At 39.9% G+C, this 20,654-nt stretch overlaps 1 protein-coding gene across 39 annotated transcripts in view; it reads left to right on the top strand.

Moving 5' to 3' along the window:
* Nucleotides 1-20,654, top strand: part of LOC18435190 (DNAse I-like superfamily protein) — a 63,568-nt gene that overhangs the window by 31,896 nt on the left and 11,018 nt on the right. For 29 of the 39 annotated variants that reach the window (XR_016047432.1, XR_016047439.1, XR_016047430.1 and 26 more), the window contains 5 exons: nucleotides 17,894-17,984; nucleotides 19,456-19,548; nucleotides 19,639-19,671; nucleotides 19,821-19,918; nucleotides 20,343-20,460. Coding sequence is in view for 25 of the 39 variants with exons in the window: in XM_020667724.2 (XP_020523383.1) it covers nucleotides 17,894-17,984; nucleotides 19,456-19,548; nucleotides 19,639-19,671; nucleotides 19,821-19,918; nucleotides 20,343-20,460 (433 nt within the window). In the remaining 14 variants the exon portion in view is untranslated. Of the gene's footprint in view, nucleotides 1-17,893; nucleotides 17,985-19,455; nucleotides 19,549-19,638; nucleotides 19,672-19,820; nucleotides 20,105-20,342; nucleotides 20,461-20,654 lie in introns of those variants that run through there. The other 10 variants (XR_016047446.1, XR_016047435.1, XR_016047445.1 and 7 more) reach the window with 3 other exon arrangements.

Here is a 20,654-nt window from a genome sequence, read left to right as displayed (position 1 = left end):
CTTGTCTCGGCTCTTTTACGTCAAACGAGTTTGACAATTTTTTGAATCGTGATTTTGGTCGGCAGTTTAAACTCGTGCCACCAGGGAGTGCTTGAAAATCGTTGAAAATCAAGTACTTTGAAATTAATTTGAAAAACAGTCATTCTTCAGGAGAAAATGCATATCAGAGGTTGTTTCAATCCTCAGAATGCCGACACTAGTAGTTTCCCCTAGGCGACATGCCCCTTGTCGCCCAATTCGGGCTCACAGATCGGGCGACACCCTGTGTAGCCCAGGCCACTGACCTCCAAATTGATTTTTCTTGATTTGGCAACTTTGGTACTTGTCATATTCTGTTAGATTTTGAATTTGAAGTCTATGAGGTAGGGTTTTGACAGGATTTTCATCATTCTCTTATAAAATTTTCTAGACCTTCTTCTCTGCAAACTTCCTTCTCCTTCTTCCTTCTTCCTTCCTCTATTCAATCTTCTTCTTTCTGATCTACCGGGGTTCCTAAGAAGAAAACTGATCTCTCTGAAGGCAAGGGCAAGACGATAGTCCATGCTGAAGATAGAAGGGAGGAAGATGCTCTCCCTCCTTTTGCTAGGGTTAAGCACTTTCTTGTGGACCTCCCATCCCATATTTCGCAACGCTTAAGCCTTTAGGACAGGTGATGCTCCTTGGCTAACTCAGGGCTATCCCATTATTGACCCTTGGTTTAGGCGTTGGTTCCTCTTAGTTAGGTAATGGCCTGACCTCATAGCCTTTCGATCTCAGTTGTGGGCATCTTGATCATGGCCTCTTGCCATGTGAATTTTCCTCTCTTGGAGGGCCTTGCTGGAAGGTTCAATTTTAGGACCAATACCTTCTTCCTCTCTACAGGAGAGGCGACTCGTACTTTGGAGGAGGCCGCAATGATCTCTTGCCTGAGCCTGTCCGGCATTGCATATCAGCTGTCTACCGCGACTGACAATTACTCCTTAGGTACGCGACTATTGGGAGTCGCCTACTCTCCTCATGGTGATTGGGTTGACATGGAATTGCTGGTATTCAACCGAGAGCGATCCCGGGCAGCCGAGCAGATCCGCATCTTCCTCTTTGTGCTTTTGGGATCGGTTCTCTTTTCGAGTGGTCGGCAGATCGGTCGAAGTTCTCTCATCCCCCTAGCTCATGCTTGTTGGGATAGAGCGGGTTATACCATCGTTCTGGCCGTGTTAGCAAGCATATATGGGGGTCTTCACAATCGGGTTACCCGAGGCGATTGATTTATCGAAGGTAGCGTCCTGATCTTCCAGGTGTGTTTCTGAGCTAAGTTATTTCCTTCATTTTTGCTTCTGAAATTTTATTTGTGCCCCGCTTCTCCTCTTGGAATTTGATGTTTTGCTCAGAGGGTTTTACCCAAAAAGACTTGAATTGATTTGAGGGTTTGACGTGGGAGACACCAGTTGTGTCGCCCAAGTCATCCTTCCTCAGATGGTCTTGGGGTTCCTGATTCCTTTTTGTGTGAATTTTTTGAGGGCTTCTGACTCTGATTTTCTGCAAATTTGGGATGATGAGCATGTCACAGTGATTCTTCCTCCTTGTTCCAAATATGCTGTGTTTGTTGCTTTGGGGCTGGCGTCTGTTAATGACACCTCTCGGTCCCTTGATGTTAATTATTATCGCAAGATATTTGACGAGTTGTCGTCCTTTGATTTTGTAATTAGGGGTCTCGAGAATGTGCCCCCCTTGTTTCTGCCACCTATGGGATATTCATGTCTCCTCTTGGTGGGGCAATACTTCACCAAGGGCTATTTCCTTCAGAAGGTGCTTCGTCAATTTCTGTACATTCAGAATTATACATACTCTGGAGAGGTAATCGATCGTTGCCCTGTCTTTTCATTATAATGACATTCTTCTACTCTCCTAGATAAGACAGACTTATTGTGGAAGGGGAAGAAATCTTCTTCTGACGAAGAGTTGATCAAGAGGGACAATCTTCATGGTGGGAGCGTGCTTGCCCTCTTCCATTGTGCCTTAGGGCTCCAATACCTCGAGGCGAATCTTCTGCCCCTGTCAAGAACCCTGCACCTTCTCAAGATGATGGTGCTTCTTCTTCGAACAAGCGAGCCAAGTCTAATGAAGATGTATTTGACATCAGCCCGGAGGATGTACAAGTCAAATTGATTCGATGGATGGCCTTTGTGGCAGCTCTCAAAGAGGAGGATGAGTCCAAATAGAAGACAGTGTAGTCGTAGGAGCTTTCTTTTCTTCATGTTTTAGTTTGAATAAATTAATCTCATGATCACCATGATTTTTAACAGTTTATTTTCTTGAAGTTTGTTAGGAAAGTGGGAGTTGCTGTCTCTGGACCAAATTTAGTTGCGCTAATGCATGTAATAAACACATATTTAGATGAATGAATAAAATTTGGTGTTTTGAGAATTTTGAGATATCTAGATTTTTTTTTTTCAATTCTGATTGATATTTTGGGACTTTGGAGTCTTCCCTTATTTTTTAGAATTTTTTGAAATTTTTCTGAATTTTTTTTATGTTGGGAGACAAGGGGTGTGTCTCCTGGGAGACAGAAGCTGAATCGCCCAGGCAACACGGGCAGTGTCGCCCTTTTTTTTATAAATCATTTATTTCTTTATTTGTTTAGTTATTTTGGAGGGTGGGGGACACCTCGCGTGATCGCCCAACCCTTCTATATGGGGAGTGCCCCTTTTCCCTCTCCTTTTTATTTTAAATTTTGAAAAGCGATACCCTCTCTCTCTTGATATTTAATATTTTTTATTTTCTTTCTCTAATCTCAATCGTCCTTTTCCATCTATCTCTTAATTTCTCATTTCTACTCTCGATCTCTCTTTAAAAATTGAATTCGAGTGTGTTTTAAAACCTACTTTATCTTTTTCCTCTTTAACAAACTTGTCCATTTCCAATTCTTCTCTCTTTTTAAATTTTTTCTATCAAAGATTCATTTTTGATTTGAGAAATCAATGGAAAGTAATTTGGGTTGTCGAAGATGGACGGCGTAGAGCGCTAATGGACGCTTGGGTCGGGTTATGTTTCGAAATCTAATTGTCAAGAGAAGGTATGAACTCTTGCCTTTTATTTTTAAGAATGTTTCAAAACATAATGTAGGGGCGACTTTGGAGGGATGAAAATCACGTGAATTTTCGTCCAAATTCAAAATTTTTGCTTTAATTGTGAAATTCACATAAGAAATTGCAGTTGTTGTGATTTCTCTTTTGACAAAAAATCTTTTTTGATGCTTGCTTTCTTGCTTTGAAAATTGCTTGGACATAACTTTGACATGCTTGTCGTAATGCCCAAATTTCAAAGTATGTCTTATGAAAGCATTGCAGATCATCATTTGCTTCGAAACTGCCAAAGAAATAAAACAATCCAATTTCACTAAAGTATTAAGACAAACATGTCAATGTCATGTCCAAGCAATTTTCAAAGCAAGAAAACAAGCATCACAATGGATTTTTTCTCAAAAGAGATCACAAGAATTGCAATTTTTTATGTGAATTTCACAATTCAAGATATTTTTTTGAATTTGGACAAAAATTCACTTGATTTTCATCCCTCTAAAGTCGTCCCTACGTTATGTTTTGAAACATTATTAAAGAGAGAAGGCAAGAGTTCATATCCTTATCTTGGCTTTTAGATTTCGAAACATGACCCGACCCAAGCCTCCATTGGCACTCCTTGCCGTCCAACTTCGAACACCAGAATTACTTTCGGCTGATTTCTTTAAACAAAAGTGGATCTTTGATAGAAAAAAAATTTAGAGAGAGAGAAAGGTTGGGAATGGACAAGTTTGTTAAAGTGGAAAAAGATGAAGTGGGTTTTAAAATACACTCCAATTCATTTTTTAGAGAAAGAGTAGAAATGAGAAATTAAGAGAGATAGAAAAGGAGGATGGAGATTAGAGAAAGAAAATAAAAAAAGTCAAATATCAAGAGAGAGAGGGAATAACTTTTCAAAGTTTAAAATAAAAAGAAAAGAGAGTGGGAAAAAGGGCAAGGCCCATACAGAAGGGTTGGGCGTAGGGGCGACACAGGTCGTATCGCCTAGCCCAGGTGGACATGTGAGCTGTTCCCCCTCTTGAAACGGGAAAAAAACGGTGACATTGCCCGTGTCGCCCGGGCGACATCGCTTGTGTCTCCCAGGAGACACAGCTTGTGTCTCCAAAGAGACACTCCCCCGTGTCTTCCAACACAAAACAAATTTAGAAAAATTTCAAAAAATTCTAAGAAATAAGGAAAGACTCTAGTGTCAAAAAAATCAATCAGAATTGAAAACAAAATTCTAAATATCTTAAAATTTTCAAAACACCAAACTTTATTCATCCATCTAAATATAGGTTTGTTACATGCATTAGTGCAACTAAATCTGGTCCTGAGACTCCAACTCCTACTGTACTAACAGACTTCAAAGAAATAAAACTGTTGAAAATCAGCTCCTACGACTATTCTGTCATCGATTGGACTCATCCTCCTCTTTAAGAGCCGTCAGAAAAGCTGCCCATCGAGCCAGTTCGACTGGCACTTCCTCCAGGCTTATGTCAGAAACATATTCATTGGACTTGACTCACTTGTTTGAAGAAGAAGCACTGTCATTTCGAGAAGGTGCAGGGTTCTTGGCAAGCGTAGAAGATGCGCCTCGAGGTATTGGATCCCTAGGGCACAATGAAAGAGGACAAGCACCCTCTCACCACGAATCATAATTGGAAGTGGTTATGGGCTTGTCCTTGATCAACCTTTTGTCAGAAGAAGATTTCTTCCCCTTCCATGATAAGCCTGCCTTGATTAGGACGGTGGAAAAATGTCGTTGTAGTGGGAAGACAGAGCGACGATCGATTGCCTCTCCAGGGGATGTATAGTTCTGAATGTACTGAAATTAGTGACGCACCCTCTAGGGGAAATAAACCCTCTGTGAAGTATTACGCCGTCAAGAGGAGGCATGAATATCCCTTAGGTGACAGAAACATGGGTACATTCTCGAGACCTCTAATTACCCAATCAAACGACGACAAGTCGCCAAATATCTTGCGACATTGATTAACGTCAAGGGGCCGAGAGGTGTCATTAACATAGGCCGCCAGAGCAGCAGATACAGTTGTTGTGGATTGAGGAGAACGAATCATTGCAAAATCTCATAGTCCCAAATTTCTATAATCTCTTCGGCGTCCCAGGATTGCTCTCGGTTGAAGACCAACGATTCCATGTCAACCCAATCACCATGAGGATAGTAGGTGGCTCCCAACTGTCGCGTACTTAAGGAGTGATCGTCAGTCACGGTAGACGACTGATATGCAGTTTCGAACAGGCTCATGCCAGAGATCCTTGTGGCCTCTTCCAAAGTACGAGTCGTCTCTCTTGTAGAGAGCAAGAAGGTATTGGTCCTAAAATTGAACTTTCCAGCAAGGGCCTCCAAGAGAGGAAAATTCACATGGTAAGAGGCCATGGGCAAGATGCCCACCATTGAGATCGAAAGGCTATGAGCTCAGGCCATTGCCTAACTAAGAGGAACCAACCCCTAAACCTGGGGCCGATAACGGGATAGCCCTGAGTTAGCCAATGAGTATCACCTGTCCTTAGGCCTTGCGAAATATGGGAAGGGAGCCTCACAGGAAAGTGCCTAACCCTAGCAAAAGGAGGGAGAGCATCTTCCTCCCTTCTATCTTCAACATGGACTATCGTATTGCCCTTGCCCTCAGACAGATCACTTTTCTTCTGAGGAGCTCTGGTAGATCAGAAAGAAGAAGATTGAATAGGGGACGGAAGAAGGAAAAGGAAATTTGCAGAAAGGAATGTCCAAAAAATTTTATGAGAAGAGAATGATGAAAATCCCTTCCAAAACCCTACCTTACAGACTTCAAATTCGAAATCTAAGGAGATATGGCAAGTCCTAAAGTTGCTAAATCAACAAAAATCGATTTTGGACATCGGTGGCCTGGGCAACACAGGGTGTGTCGCTAAGATCCGTGCTTCTGGAAATTTTTATCCCCAAAATGCCATGCCCATGCTGAAGTTCCAAGGCATTACCGGGATTGAAACCGCTTCCAATATGCATTTTCTCTCCAAACATGACTATTTTTCATATTAGTTTCAAATTAATTAGTTTTCAACAACTTTCAGACACTCCCTAGTGGCACGAGTTTAAACTGCTGACCAAAATCACGATTCAAAAAAACGTCAAACTCGTGCGATGTAAAATTGTCGAGACAGGAATATGTCTAATCTGTATAACGACGAAAAGATTGGGCACTCAATATCGATTCAATGTCAAACCCGTGCGACGCAAAAGAGGTGGGGCAGGTACAAAACCGTCCATCACTGCATGACATTAAACTGCCTTTAAGGCTCTATGGTTGCAGGAGTTAAAACTACTAACTAATTTTTTTTTTTTCAAAATATCTTTCTCATTTCAAAATTTTCATTATATGTCTTGTGTTTTCAAAAACTTTAATTTCTTTATTAAAATCGTGACCTGTCCATATCTCTGGGTTTTATTTTAAATCTCCCATTGTTTTCAAAATTTCTAAAAAGACTTTTAAAAATGAAGGAGCTTGGACACCCGTACATGATGATACTGCGTTGCTGCCTCATCTCTCTGTGCAGAATTGATTGGGCAAGCTTTTTCCTAAATAGGTAAAACCTTTAGAATACCTTAGGAAATGCCAGGTTCAAGAATTTGAATTGTGAAAACCTCTGGAGTCAAGTATCATGGCCAAAAAATGCAACTCGAGTATCAAGCTTGTGTAACTCACCAGAACATCTCACATCAAAAACCCTAGGATGAAAATGCCTTTGGCGGGTGAGCGGGGAGCGTAATGTCTTGGAGGGAAAAGTTGGTGTGCGCTCTGACCACGTGATATTAGATAATTTAAAACGTTAGCAATGTCTACTTCTTTGACACTCACCTATCCCTCGTAGAATAGGGAGTGTCAAAGTGGGGCAATCGTATATATCCCATTTTGAAGGCTAGCAAATTCAATGGTTTTTTAAGCCCTAGACAACCTTCGGACCATACTATACCAGTAAATCCCCGGACCATAGACCACCATAATTCATACTGCCTGCCAAAATCCTGCAGACTCACTGTTATTGGAATAAATCAAGTAAAAATAGCAAAACTACATATTTTTACTTGATTTTTGGTAGACAATATCACGTAAGCTCATAAATCACTTCAAAACCATAATCTACCAATTCTTGGCAGATTTGGTCTAGGAGACACCAGTGGTGTCGCCCAGCCCAGATTGGCCAAAATTGCTTGATTTTTGGCAAGCAACATGTCAGGAGCCTAAAATCACCCCGGAACCAGAATGCCAATTCTGGGCAGATTTGGTCGGGGAGACACTAGTGGTGTCGCCCTGCCCAAATTGGCCCAAATTACGTGATTTTTGGCAGGCAGCATCTAACGAGCCTAAAAATGACATCGGATTTGGAATATGCCGATTTGGGTGGATTTGGTCTGGGGGACACCATTGGTGTTGTCAAACCTAGACTGGTCCAAATTGTGTGATTTTTGGCGGCCAACATCTCAAGAGCCCAAAAATCACCACAGAACTGGAATCTGCCAATTTTGAGCAGATTTGGTTTGTGCGACACCACCGATGTTTTCACATGTTAACCACTCCCAGACCTTTTTTGGGCAGATTCATTGAATTTGGACCCTTTTTACTTGGGCCCCAAATAACATTTTAGATATCGAATCCTTTGATATTTGTATATATCCATTCGAGTACGATTTGAGCCTTTAAAAAGATGATTTCAGGATGATTTCAGGACCCCTTTTGAGGTTAGAGACTCTTTAGATCATCTGAAGTGATAGGCCAGAGTAATCCTTGAGATTGTGAAACCTGAGAGAAAACCCTATTTTTAGGAAAACAACCTTGAAACCCCAGCCCCCTTTGAAACAAAATTTGAACCTTAGATCAGAAAGACCCATTCAACCAAGCCTAGGCTTGGTCAATAATGAAGAGAGATACAGAGGTATCCTTCTCACTTGGTCAATACAGGCGAGGCCTCGATGCCTCGGGTTTGCTGAGCCGACTGGCCCAGCCAGGTATCTTTCTCACTTTCCATTTCTTAATTTTCAGTCTTTTATTCGATTTTGGATTGTTTATCTGTTTTATTTTATTATTTCACGTTCTGAACTAAAATCTGGCTCTGCCACTGATCTAAGAACAGATCTGCTCATTTATGAGGAGATCTGACCTTAGATCAAAATTCGAATCGTCCCCATTCTATATCACCTTTTTAAAAATAAGTTTGTGGTTTGGATTTGAGTGATCCCCATTAGGAGATTGCCCTGATTAGCATCGTGAACAGTTTGGCCCCCACCGTGGGCATTTTGAGCTAGATCCGTGCACAAAAAAAAAAGAAAGCTTGAGATCACCTTTTCAAGGGCACAGTTTTGACCAAAAAAAAAAAAAGAACTTCGAGGTATCTTTGGGACTGCACGACCTTTTGTCAGCGATAAGGCTTGGCTTATCCCCTTTTTTGCTCCCTTGCTGTCCATACCTCTCTGCATCTCCTCACACCAATTTATTTGCTTTATCAGGACCTTGCTCAAAGTTCAAGTCATCATTCTTGTTGATATTCTATTGAGATTCTGTTTTTTTTCCATATTGCGTTTGCATTCACCTTGTTTGGGTCTCTTCACGCTTTCTTCAAAAGGAAAATGAGGTTATTGTTAAACAGTTCACAGAAGGTCACCTTAGAGGCGTCCTTGCTGTAATTATCTCTTCCCAATGGTTTTGCACTCATGTTATCTTTATCACTACTTCCCTAAATTGGAAACAAAAAAATTCATTCTATCCCTTTACCATAGTTCAAGTCCTCTATCTTAGACCTTACCTGTTTTCTTTTATTGCTATTTTTGCATGAACTTTTTTGTGTGGGTATGCCTTATTGCTTTCTATTAAAAAATAATAATAATAATTTGTTTTAGGGATAAAGCTTTGGGGTTCGATTCTTTGCTTTTTTTTTGGGTAAGTACAGTGGTAAGTCAGTAGGGATTCTTTGCTTTTTAATAGGATGAAAATTATCCTTTTAACTAGTGTGGTCAAACACACTTTGAACCCGCTTCATTGCCATTTTTTTTTTTCTTTAATAGGGAATAAAAATCACTTGCTATTTTAATTAATTTTTTTCCCTACTCTTCCAAAAAAGAAAAGAAAAAAAAAAGTCGATTTTCTTTTTCTAAGATTTTGTAGCTTTCTCACTTTTTAAATAAATATAAAAAAAACTGAATTTTAAAAGTCTTCTCAATTTTGGCAAAAGAGAAATTACTTTTTAAAAATCAATCTTTTTTAAAAAATAAATTAAAATAAAAGTCATTTTCCTTAATTTTTTATGACCATCTTGTTTCCCAAAAAAGAAAAACAATTTTGTTTTAAGAAGTGTCTATTTTCCTTAGAAATAAATTTTTTGCTCTATGGCATTTTCACATATTTAAAAAAAATTAAATTTTCTCTTGTCATTTTAAAAAAAAAAAAAATTTTTTTTTTTTTTGCTAAACATTGCTTTTTTTAAGCCACTTTGTCTTTCAAAATAAAATAAGATAAAAAAACAAGTAGATTAGGTTGTCAATTTCCTTATCTCTTGTTTCTCTTTATCTGTAAATAGATTAAATTTTAAATTCTTTATCTCATTTTTTATCTGTGTCTGAGATAGATTAGGTTTTTAATTCCTTATTTTTTCTTGTATCCCTATCTTGCACATTAGACTAGGTTTTATCTTCTCTTCTCTTTTTAGGCTGGGTCTGAATTTATTTGAGTTGATCTTATCTCTTTGATTTTATCTTTTGTTTTAAGTCTTATATAAATAGTTTTGAACTTTCTGGATTCTACTTTCTTGCTAAAAGTTTTTTTATCTTTAAAAAAACAAATCCGCACTTTTTAGGGCTCTTTGTATCAAAAAAAAGAAAAAGAAAAAGAAGAGAAGGACCATTCTCAAAAAAAAAAAAAAAGGAAGAAAAATCTGGTACCCTCTCTTGTTAATAAAAAATGTATTTTCAAGTCCTCTCACTTTTCAAAAAAGAAAATAAAAATTCATAGCTTTTTTCTTTAAAAAAAAATTAATACTTTCAAAGTCATCTTAAGAAAAAAAAAAAATCCTAAAAATCATTTTTCTGAAAAATAAAATTTCTTGGAAGGCAGTCTTGTTTGAAAAAAATAAAAAAATAAAATACTTTTAAGGCTTTTTCCATTTTCAAAAGGAAAATATGCTTTGCAAGGAAAGTAAATGAAATAAAGGCTTATTTTGTTTTTTTAAAAAAGAAATAACGTTTGCTGCAAAAGTTGCTTTTTTTAAAGCCACTTCATTTTCTAAAAAAAAGAGAAGAGAATCTTCATTATAAAAACATTATTAAGCTCTGAGCCCTCTCCGTCTTTCAAAAAAAAGAAAAGAAAAGAAAAGCTCTTTGTCAAAAAAAATCTCTTTTATTTCTTTGCTTGTAATTTGACATTGTCACTTCTTTTCATTAAGAAAGAGGGGTAAAAAAAAAAATATTTTCCGGGGCAACCTACACTATTGTGCCCTGATTGAGTCACCCTCGACTTTGGGCACACTCAGTGAGGCACGGATTGTGCGCTGTTGTCACTTTCTTAAGTGCAAACTTTCCTAGGGGTTACCTACCCTTGCACCTCAATTGTGTTATTGATTGATTGAGTTCGATTTGAAAGTACACTTTACTTGGCACGGGCATACCAAGTACTCATATTTCTTTACTGCGTACCAAGTACTCACATTTCTTTACTTTCTCTTTGTTTGTGTTCTTTGCTTGATTTGTTTGGTTGCCACTTCTTGCACCCAAACACTCACGTGATTTTTTTTACACACTACTTGTGCAAAATGGACCGAGGAAGTTTGGGAAACCAACAAAGATTTTCGAAAATCGCCAAATCTGGCTTTTTACACACTACTTGCACAAAATGGACCGAGGAAGTTTGGAAAACCAACAAAGATTTTCGAAAATCGCCAAATCTGGCTTTAATATCGTGAGAGGAACCTAGTCTTGAGAGTCGAGGTGGTTGGGATTGACTTTAATTGTGAGCGCCCGTCCATAATCCTTAGCCTCAAAGCAACACCACATATAGCAGGACCTGGTTGATTCCTTTAACAGGTGACCAGGGCCTACGTGGGGACCTACTCGGCCTACCTGCATTTCAACATTTAGGAGCCCTCTCAGACCTAGCCTACCCATAAATTTAGGGCAAAGTTTTCGCGTGCATTGCTTGCTTATCTAGCTTGATTAGTCTTAGATCTCAGTCTGTGTCCACACCTGATCCGAATTGAATCCTTTTCGGTCCAAGTCCGGGCTCGTACTCAGCCCAACCCAGGTTCAAACCCGATTCATTACCAGGTCTGAGCCTCTAGGCCCCCTTTGGTCCGAGCCAAGGCTCACGCCAAATCCAGGTCCACAACTGGTTTGAATTCTAAGTCCTTCTGGGTCCGAGTCCAGGCTCGTACCTAGCCTCGATCAGGTTCACACCCAGGTCTGAACCTAGGCCCCCTTTTGGTCTGAGCCAAGGCTCATGCTAAATCTAGCCCAGATCTCAATCTGGGTCCACACCCGGTCTGAATTTGAAATCTTCTGGGTCTGAGTTTAGGCTTGTGCTCAACCTAGCTCAGGTCCGAACCAGGTTCACACCTAGGTCTGAACCTAGGCTTCCTTTTGATCCGAGCCAAGGCTTGTGCCTAACCCCACCTTGATCCAGTCCGGGTTAACACTTGGTCTGATATCCAATCATTCTAGGTCCAAGCCCAGGCTTGTGCTTAGCCTAACCCAGGTCTGAACCAAGTTCACGCCCAGGTCCGAACCTAGGCCCCCTCTCGATCCAAGCCAAGACTCGTACCCATCTAGTCTGGAGCTCAGTTTAGGTCCTAATCTAGACCTAAGTATATAATTGCCCGTAGAACTAGACTAGGTTCACCTTAGTTCAACGTTCAAACCTAAGCTCATCGAGTCTAAACCCAGGTCTTTCTAAGTTTAGGTTGGAACTCACGCCCAGTTAAACCCAACTCTTGAGTCAAGACCAAACTTGGTTTCGAGCTCAAGTCTGTCCAAAAGCCTTCACCCCAGGTCTAAACCCTGGTTTAACTCATCTCTTGTCTAGGTCTAGCTAGGTTCGAGTCTTAGTCCAACTATGTCCAATTAGGTTCAAGTCAAAAGGCTAGTCTAGGTCCATACCTGAGCTAGGTCCAAACCTTCCTATTTTAGCACAAGTTTAAGAGTCATGAGCCAGGATCAAACCAGAACAAGGTCCAACTCTGCGGCTCCAACCCAGTCTAGATCCAGGGGACCTAGTCAATTTGAGAGGCATTGCCATTGTGCTTCCTCACAAATCCATAGTACTCATGTCAGTGAGCCAAGTCTCAACCCATATGGAACCAAACCTAGTGGTCCGGGCTGCCCAATATGTAACCCTAAGTGCCGTGATTTAGAAGCCATGAGCCAACATGTTTGTAGGGTTCGTAACACCCTGAACAATTAAGGGGTAAGGCCAAGGGCAATCCTCCAAGACATGGGGGTTAGCCTCAAATCCGGTATGCACACCAAGAGTAAGTCCCGACCCAGATCTTTGAGTCAGACAATCGTAGCCGAGTTAACCCCGATGTTCAGTTAACAACCTAGCATTCCAGTCTTAGCAATCAGCCAGTTAAGGGGCAAGTGGGTTAACACATAGCTAGGGAAAGTCTACCCAAACAACCCAAAACTAGTAAGATTAGGGTTTGACCTAACCTCGTATCAAGACAATCCTAAGGTGCATGCATTCTTTCATGACCAGCTGAACCGAAGGTACACCATCTAGCATTGTCAATCCAGGCAGGTTAGGTCAGAAGCTCAAGCTATAGGCCATGTCCAGCCTGTCGGCTCAAACCAGGATAACCTTCGGGATGCTAGCTTGCCAGTTCAACCAACTCAGGGCCATGAGTCTAACTCTAGTCATCGCTCGAGTCCAGGATCACCTTGAGAGCATACTCCATCTGACAGTAGTTATGGTCTGCCTTCACTTTTTCAGTCCAGTGCTAGGGCAAGAGAATGTCCTAACCCTAGGGTTAGATCTTGTAGTCAAGGTCAGGTACAGGCGGACCTCACTACCCAAGGTCAAAGGTCTAGTCATCAGCTCGAGTCGTCCATCTCAAGCAAGTGGTGATCCTATCTTGCAGCCCTTCTTGCATGGGCACGTTGTGCAAACTCCGAGTAATGGGTCAACTCAGGCTCAATTTAACCCTGGTGAGTCTATAGGCCGAGAACCGATATACCAAGTTCAACACACTCCTCAGGCTCAGCCCTTAGGGCAACCTGCTACATAGGCCCAACTGCCAGTCTATGCAAGCCATATACTGCAAACTCAGGTTCAACAGACCACGCAACCAAGCTAGGTCACGTTATACCAACAACCCAATTCATCAACATGAAATGCCTCCCAGACTCTTTAGAAAGGTTGAGAATAAGAGATTTCTCAATTCCTAAAGCTTATGTACAAGAAACCCTTGGACACCTAGAAGATCTACCAGTAGGGTTTGTGTTGCCATAATTCAGAAACAAATTTTATGGTGAAGAGGATCCTGAGAGACACATCAACGCTTACCTGTTAAATGGTCCATACACTGCGAGACCTCTGAACCAACGTATGGTCATTTTCTCACATAGCTTATCAGAAGAGCCCCTGATGTGGCACAATAGATGTTTGAAGGATAACCCTCAAACAACTCTTGATGAAATGTTTAGGCAATTTTCCTCCTGCTATCATGGGGGTAGATCAAGGCCCGTCACCCTTGGTGAGTTAACATCCACCAAACAAAAGTTGGGCGAGTCTCCTTCTGACTTTATAACAAGATTCAGAGAGGTAGCTATGCGAGTTGCTGAAACTCCACTCCCTGAATCTGTGAAGGTAGGCATGGCATTAGAGAACATGGCCAGTGAATATGCCCCATTCTTCAACAAGGGGTTGATCCCTTACTCGTTTGATGCTATGCTTGAAAGAGTATCCCGATATGAGCGAGCCAAGTAGGATGAGGACTTAACCTAATGATAGTCGACCCTCCACAAGAAGGAGAAGGGAATGAGGACTTGACTGTTGAGGAACCCTTGCAAGAAGGAGAGTGAACTTGATTGAGAAAAACGACCTTTCTGCAAACCAGCCACGAGAAGAGTCTAAAACTTACTCTACCACATAGATGATGCAGACTTCCACGCCAAGGGAATTCACTCCCATTGACAATCATTTTAACTTGTTATTCCAAGTGAATGCGATGGAAGATGACCCACACACATGGGATGGTGAATTAAACTCTCAAGGGATCCGAGATGAACCCAAGCATAAGCTCGGTCAAGGCTCCAAAACTAGTGATTCCTGGAATCATGGAGACAAAACAAAGAAAAGAAAAAAAAGGGCACCACTGACTCTTCTTCTTAGCATTTTCTTCTTCTTCGAAAATAAAGAAGAAATCCGCCTGGCTGAAAATCCGAAAGGAACCCCAAGCGTTGGAAAAAAGGCTACTGGGTTGAACACCCGAAAGCGACCCCGGGCCGATAAAAAAAAAAAAAACAATCTGCTGGGCTGACAATCCAAAAGGAACCCCAAGCATTGGGAAAAAGGCTATCGAGTTGAACACCTGCAAGGGAACCTGGGGCGATAAAAAAAAAAAAAAGAAAAGAAAGAAAGAAGGTTACATCTCTTTTCGTCTCTTCTCTAAAGTCTTTTTCTCTAAACATCTTCTCCTCCCTCTTTTGGAGTCAAAATGGAGTCAAAGAAAATCAATGAGAATTAGCTTGATAGAACATGGTTAAAGATCTCGATCATCTGGACTTTGAAAGGTAGGTGGTGGAGGAACAAAATTGGAAATTCAAAGAGATTCTAAGCACTCAGGGGCAGTATCCTATATTTTTCAAGACTCTGTTTTGCTCGAAAATTTTAGAAAACTCTCATTTGAATTGAAATACAAGAGTCGAGGTTGGAAGATAAGGGAACACTTGATGACTCCTCGTCTTGAAGATCCCAGCAAGGACTCGACAAGCTCATGTAAGGGTCCACCAAAGGGGTCACAAGTGGTTAAACTGTAAGACCCACATTTAAAAAATAAAAATTCTTGAAAAGTTCATTTCAAAACTTTTCTTCTAAAAAATGCTCCTTGATGGCACAAGGCTAAATTGCCAACCAATTTCAAATGAAAAACCTTTTCATTCAAAAAAAAAAGTTTAAAAAATGCTCCTTGGTGGCACGAGCCTAAGCTGCCAACCAATTTCAAATGAAAAACCTTTTCATTCAAAAAATAAAAATAAAATAAAAAAATGCTCCTTGGCGGCATGAGCATGAACTGCCAACCAATTTCCAATGACAAGTCATTCAAAAACGTCTAACCTCGTATGACGTTAAAGGTCGGGTGTATTAAGAAAACGTCTAGCCCTGTATAACATAAAAGGTCAAGTGTATCTGTCTAGCTCCCTATGACGTTAAAGTTCAGGTGTATCTGTCTAACTCCCTATGACATTAAAGTTTAGGCGCATTCAGAAAAAGTCTAACACCGTATGACGTAAAAGGTCGGGTGTATCTATCTAACCCCGTATGACATTAAAGGTCAAGTGTATTCAGAAAATATCTAGCCTCGTATGACATAAAAGGTTGGGTCTATCTGTCTAAATTTGTACGATGTAAAACGTCGGGTGTGTCCGTCTAGCCCTGTATGACATAAAGGGTTGGGTTTATCCATCCATCATTGCATGACGTTAAATTGCTTAGAGGGATCTATGGTTGCAAGAGCTAAAATTGCTAACTAAAAATTTGTTTTTCAAAATATCTTTCTCATTTAAAAATTTTCATTATGTCTTGTGATTTCAAAAACCTCAATTTCTTTGTTAAAATTGTGACCTATTCAAGCTCCGGGTTCTATTTCAAATCTCGCCCCATTTTCAAAATTTCTAAAATGTCTTTTAAAGTGAAGGAGTTTGGACACCCATACATGATGTAACCGTGTTGCAGCCTCATCTCTCTTTTCAAATTTGATCGTGAAACATTTTCCAATTAGGAAAAGCTTTTGAAACCCTAGGAAACCCTAAAGAAAATCAAGGACAATGTTAGGTTTAAAGATTTGAAATTGTGAGAACCCATGAAGTTAAGTGGCATGGCCAGAAAATCCAACACGAGTTCCAAGGTTGTGTAACTCATCGGAACATCTCATGCCGAAAACCCTAAGATGAAAATGCCTTAGATGGGTGAGTGGTGAGCGCAATGTCTTGGAGGGAAAGGCTGGTGTGCCCTCTGACTACAAAACATCAAGTGGAATTTAAAATGTTTGCAGTTTCTCCTTCTTTGAAACCCACTTGTCCTTTGAAGGACAGGGAGTGCCAAAGAGGGGCAACTATAGACACCTCATTTTAAAAAAAAAAACAGGTAAATTCCATGATTTTCCTAACCTTAGGCACCCTTAGGACCATACTATTCCATAAGATCCCTGAAATTATAGAACACCGTAGTCCATGGTCCCTATCATGTAATCCAATATCTTGGCATATCTTTTTGTTATTAGAATATATCCATTCCAGCCAATTTGGGCCTTTAAAAATAGGTTTTAGTGAACCATTTTAGGATTAGACCATTAGACCGTGTGTTAGACTTTAGACAGTGTTCCTAGGGAATCCAAAGAGAAACAATGAAACCAAAGAGCAAACCCTAGATCTAGAGAAGCAATCTTGAATCCTTAACCCCCTTTGAAACCAACTTTCGGCCTTAGATCAACAAAACTCTAGTTCAACCAAGCCAAGGCTTGGTCATGTTTGAAGAAATAACAACAAAAGACACACGGTGTAAACACAACCGTGGTTCTGAAACAGGCGAGGCCTCGAAGCCTCGGGTGCCTCAGGCCAACTGGGTTGGGCATGTAACCTTTGCACAATCTCAAGGATTTCTCTGGCCTATCTCTCTAGATGATCTAGAGAGTCTCTAACCTCAAAAGGGTTCCTGTTAAAGGGTACCAGAATGGATATATCCAAATATCACTGGATTTGATAGCTCAGAATGCTATTTAGGGTCAAAATACATGGACGATTCAACGAATCTGCCCAAAAATGGTCTGGGAATGGTCAACATGCAAAAACTGCCATTTTTGGGCTATCGGAGCTGAGAACCAGTGGTGTCGCCCAGACCAAATCCGCTCATAGTTGGCAGATTCCAGTTCTGCGGTGATTTTTGGGCTCTTGAGATGCTGCCTGCCCAAAATCACACAATTTGGGCAAGTCTGGTTGGGCGATACCAGTGGTGTCTCCCGAACTAAATCTGCCCAAATTGGCAGATTTCAGTTCTGGGGTGATTTTCAGGCCCTTGAAATGCTGCCGGCCAAAAATCACGCAATTTGGGCCAATTTGGGCTGGGCGACATCTGGCGCATCTCCCAGACCAAATTTTCCCAGAATTGGCAGATTCCTCTTTCGGGGTGATTTTCAGGCTCCTGAGATGCTGCTTGCCAAAATTCACGCAATTTGGGCGGGGCAACATAACTGGTGTCTCCCAGACCTTCTGGGGTGATTTATGGGCTTACATGATACTGTTTGCCAAAAATCAGGTAAAAATATGCAGTTTTGCTAATTTGACTTGGTTTATTCCAAAAACAGCTAGTCTGCAGTATTCTGGCAGGCAATATGGATTACGGTGGTCTATAGTCTGAGGGTTTACTTGGATAATGTGGTCCTAAGGCTGTCTAGGGCTTAGAAAACCATTGAATTTGTCAGTTTTCAAAATGGGGTGTCTACAAGATTCTATATCCTTTAGGATATATGCTAAAACTTTTCGATTGTTCTAAAATTGGATGAATTCATATTAATACACCCTGAAGTAGTTACGTCCTTTTTCATTATATTAAATATGATTTCATTGAACTTATCATTGTCTAAATCATGTAAATTCATAGGTATAAGGGCCGTCATTGTGAGCGTAATTTGCTCGTGGGAAACATACATGTCCTATTCAACCCAAAACGTGGAGATGTCAAGCTTGGACAGGTAAAACAATTCCTTTCATTGGAATTGAGCTATTTATGTGGTATTTGGGTTTAAATTTTGTGTGGAGGAAATTAACATTCACATTATTGCCTTATGGATTTCAACATTGACTAATTTCTTCTTGTGTGCTGTGATACTAGGTTTAATGGAATGATATCTTAGGTTGCATCTTCTGTAGTTAGAGAACCTGCCATACAGTTTTGATGTCTGATTGGTTGGCGTTCTAGGAGTTTGTACAAATTTGGGAAAGGGGTCGGATTTTTTTTCCTTTTCTGTTGTAAAAGAGGACATAAAAGAGGTGTTTTGCCGATTTATATATATATATATATATATATATATATATAGCTGAGTCTCTAAACAATAAAAACTTTCACTAGAAGAGGTTTTGATGCCCAAATATCCTCAAATTGATCATCTCGACATCAAGATGCATGGACATAAAAAAAAAATGGATTTAAAGTTTTGGAAATAGTGTATTTTGTAATGCATTTTTGGATTGTTAATTTTCAAGATTTTCAAGTTTTCATAGGTCTGTCAATCTACACTATTTTTGAAGCTTTAAACTTTATAGATAAAGATGAAAATATATTTTAAGGCTATCACAAATATTTCCAGTATTGAAACCACATTTCTCGACACTATTTGAAGGTAGGCTCTAATTTGGTTGTTTAGATCGTAGGCTCTATACAAACTGCACCTATATGTGTGTGTGTGTGTGTGTGTGTGTGTGTGTGTGTGTGTGTGTGACGGCATAAGGGTCTCGTGAACAGGAGTTGCAACCTTGTGTTAACTGCCATTGGGAAAATCAGAAAACTGCATATTTTCCCCTTCCCAAACCCAGCCTAGACTTTAAAGTTTTACCTTCTTGTACTTCTGAGTGATCAAATTGTGTCCTGCACGCAAATATTTTATTCTTCATGTTGGAGAAGATTGCAATCTTTGAAAATAATCTTTTGTGTCAGATGGTGTAACTTGTTAGCTTGGATATGATGTTCATAATCATTCTTCATTTAAATGTCAAAACATCTTTTGAGCCAGAACAGTGAACATAGCTTTATTTGTTCTTAATTGGTCTCCACATCCAAGCAAAGAAGAGTTCTTCTTCAACCAAATATGATATATCTTAAGACTATTTTGCTTAGTTAAAAACTTTATTAGTATTTATGTTGTCTCCAGAAGCATCTTCGCCCGCTAGCAATTGCGCTGGAGAATGTGGCTTCACTGATCCGACCTAGAATAGTCGGAACTCAATCCTGTGATGAACCAAAGCAGAAAATGCTTAATTTGTAATTTAGCATAGTTATTTGGCTTTATAAATGGGAATTTCTTTTTAACTCACATGTCTCTGTAAATCTCATGTAATTTTAGCTTCTGATGGTTAGGTTAGCTGGGAATTGAACCTTTCTCTAATTTTAAAATTGAAAACTTTATTCTGCATGCTAATTGTATAAAACATTGATGTGGTATATAGATTCGATTGCTTCTTAAGAAGGCCCATACCTTGTCTCAACAATGGGGAAAGATTCCTATTGTACTCACTGGTGATTTCAACAGCTTACCACAGGTAGTATTTTGTGACATTGTTGCCATGCTGTTACGTCTGTGGGCAATTTTTGGATCATACTTTCTAATAATACCTCTTTCATTGTGTCAGAGTGCCCTCTATCAATTTGTAGCTTCTTCCAAGGTGAGCAATCTGGGTGCTGCCAATCTATGTTTTTGGCATATGTTTATGCATCATCAGAATAGACTTTAGACACTGCTCATATCTCCTATATCTTTTTTGAGTTCTCTCTATTGCGTTGGTTAATTTTTGGGAATGAAAATTTGTTGTAGTTGGATCTTCTCATGCACGACCGTAAGAATATTTCTGGCCAGATTGAACACTCATCATGGCAGGATCCAGTCGAGCAACAAAGGAATCTCTCAGCAAGGTTTTTATCTAGGAATAATAAAAAATGCTCTGTCCATTGTATACCCTATCCAGATTAAGTTCCAGTAAGCAAGAACACATATCAGGGGGACAAATAATATCACACACCAATGGTATTGTGTATGGCATACAAAGGAGGTATCCTCAGTCTATTCCTGATAATAAACAGCAGTGATCAATTACACCCTATTGTGTTTCCTGTTTGGGTCCATTATATTTATAATCTCCACATTCCATCCTCACGAATGGATGGCGGTTGCTGCTATGGTTTACGTTTATTAAAGACCATATACCTTTGGAGGATTTTCTGCTTACCTTATGCGGACCACTCAAAAGATGATCGTTGGAAGTTTGAGCGGTTCCCATTTTGGTGTATTACTTTGTTCTATTTATTTAACCTATTGTCACTGGTTGGTGTGCTTCAGATCTCCTTGGTATTCATATATTTGGAGTGCAGAAGAGAGAGAAATTGCAACTGGCAAGGCAGGATGTACCCATCTCCAACATCCTATAAATTTACGGAGTGCATACTCAGAAGTTGCAGTAATTTTTCTTCTGGGAACCTTTTTACTTGCTTATTTTGGCCTTTCATGCAAGCACTCTGTTATCAATGTCTGGTTCATTTCCATACAGGGAATTATGAAATCTCATCATGGTCAAGGCATTGAACTTTTATTACTTTTATCTCTTGCCTTTGTGCATATACCTGTGTGCATATATATAATACTTGTAGAACT

This window comes from Amborella trichopoda, chromosome 13 (assembly GCF_054954075.1).
Source record: "Amborella trichopoda isolate Santa Cruz 75 chromosome 13, AtrichopodaSantaCruz75HAP2 v2.0, whole genome shotgun sequence".
In the NCBI taxonomy this organism is placed as follows: Eukaryota; Viridiplantae; Streptophyta; class Magnoliopsida; order Amborellales; family Amborellaceae; genus Amborella; species Amborella trichopoda.
This window is presented reverse-complemented; position numbering and strand designations above follow the sequence as displayed.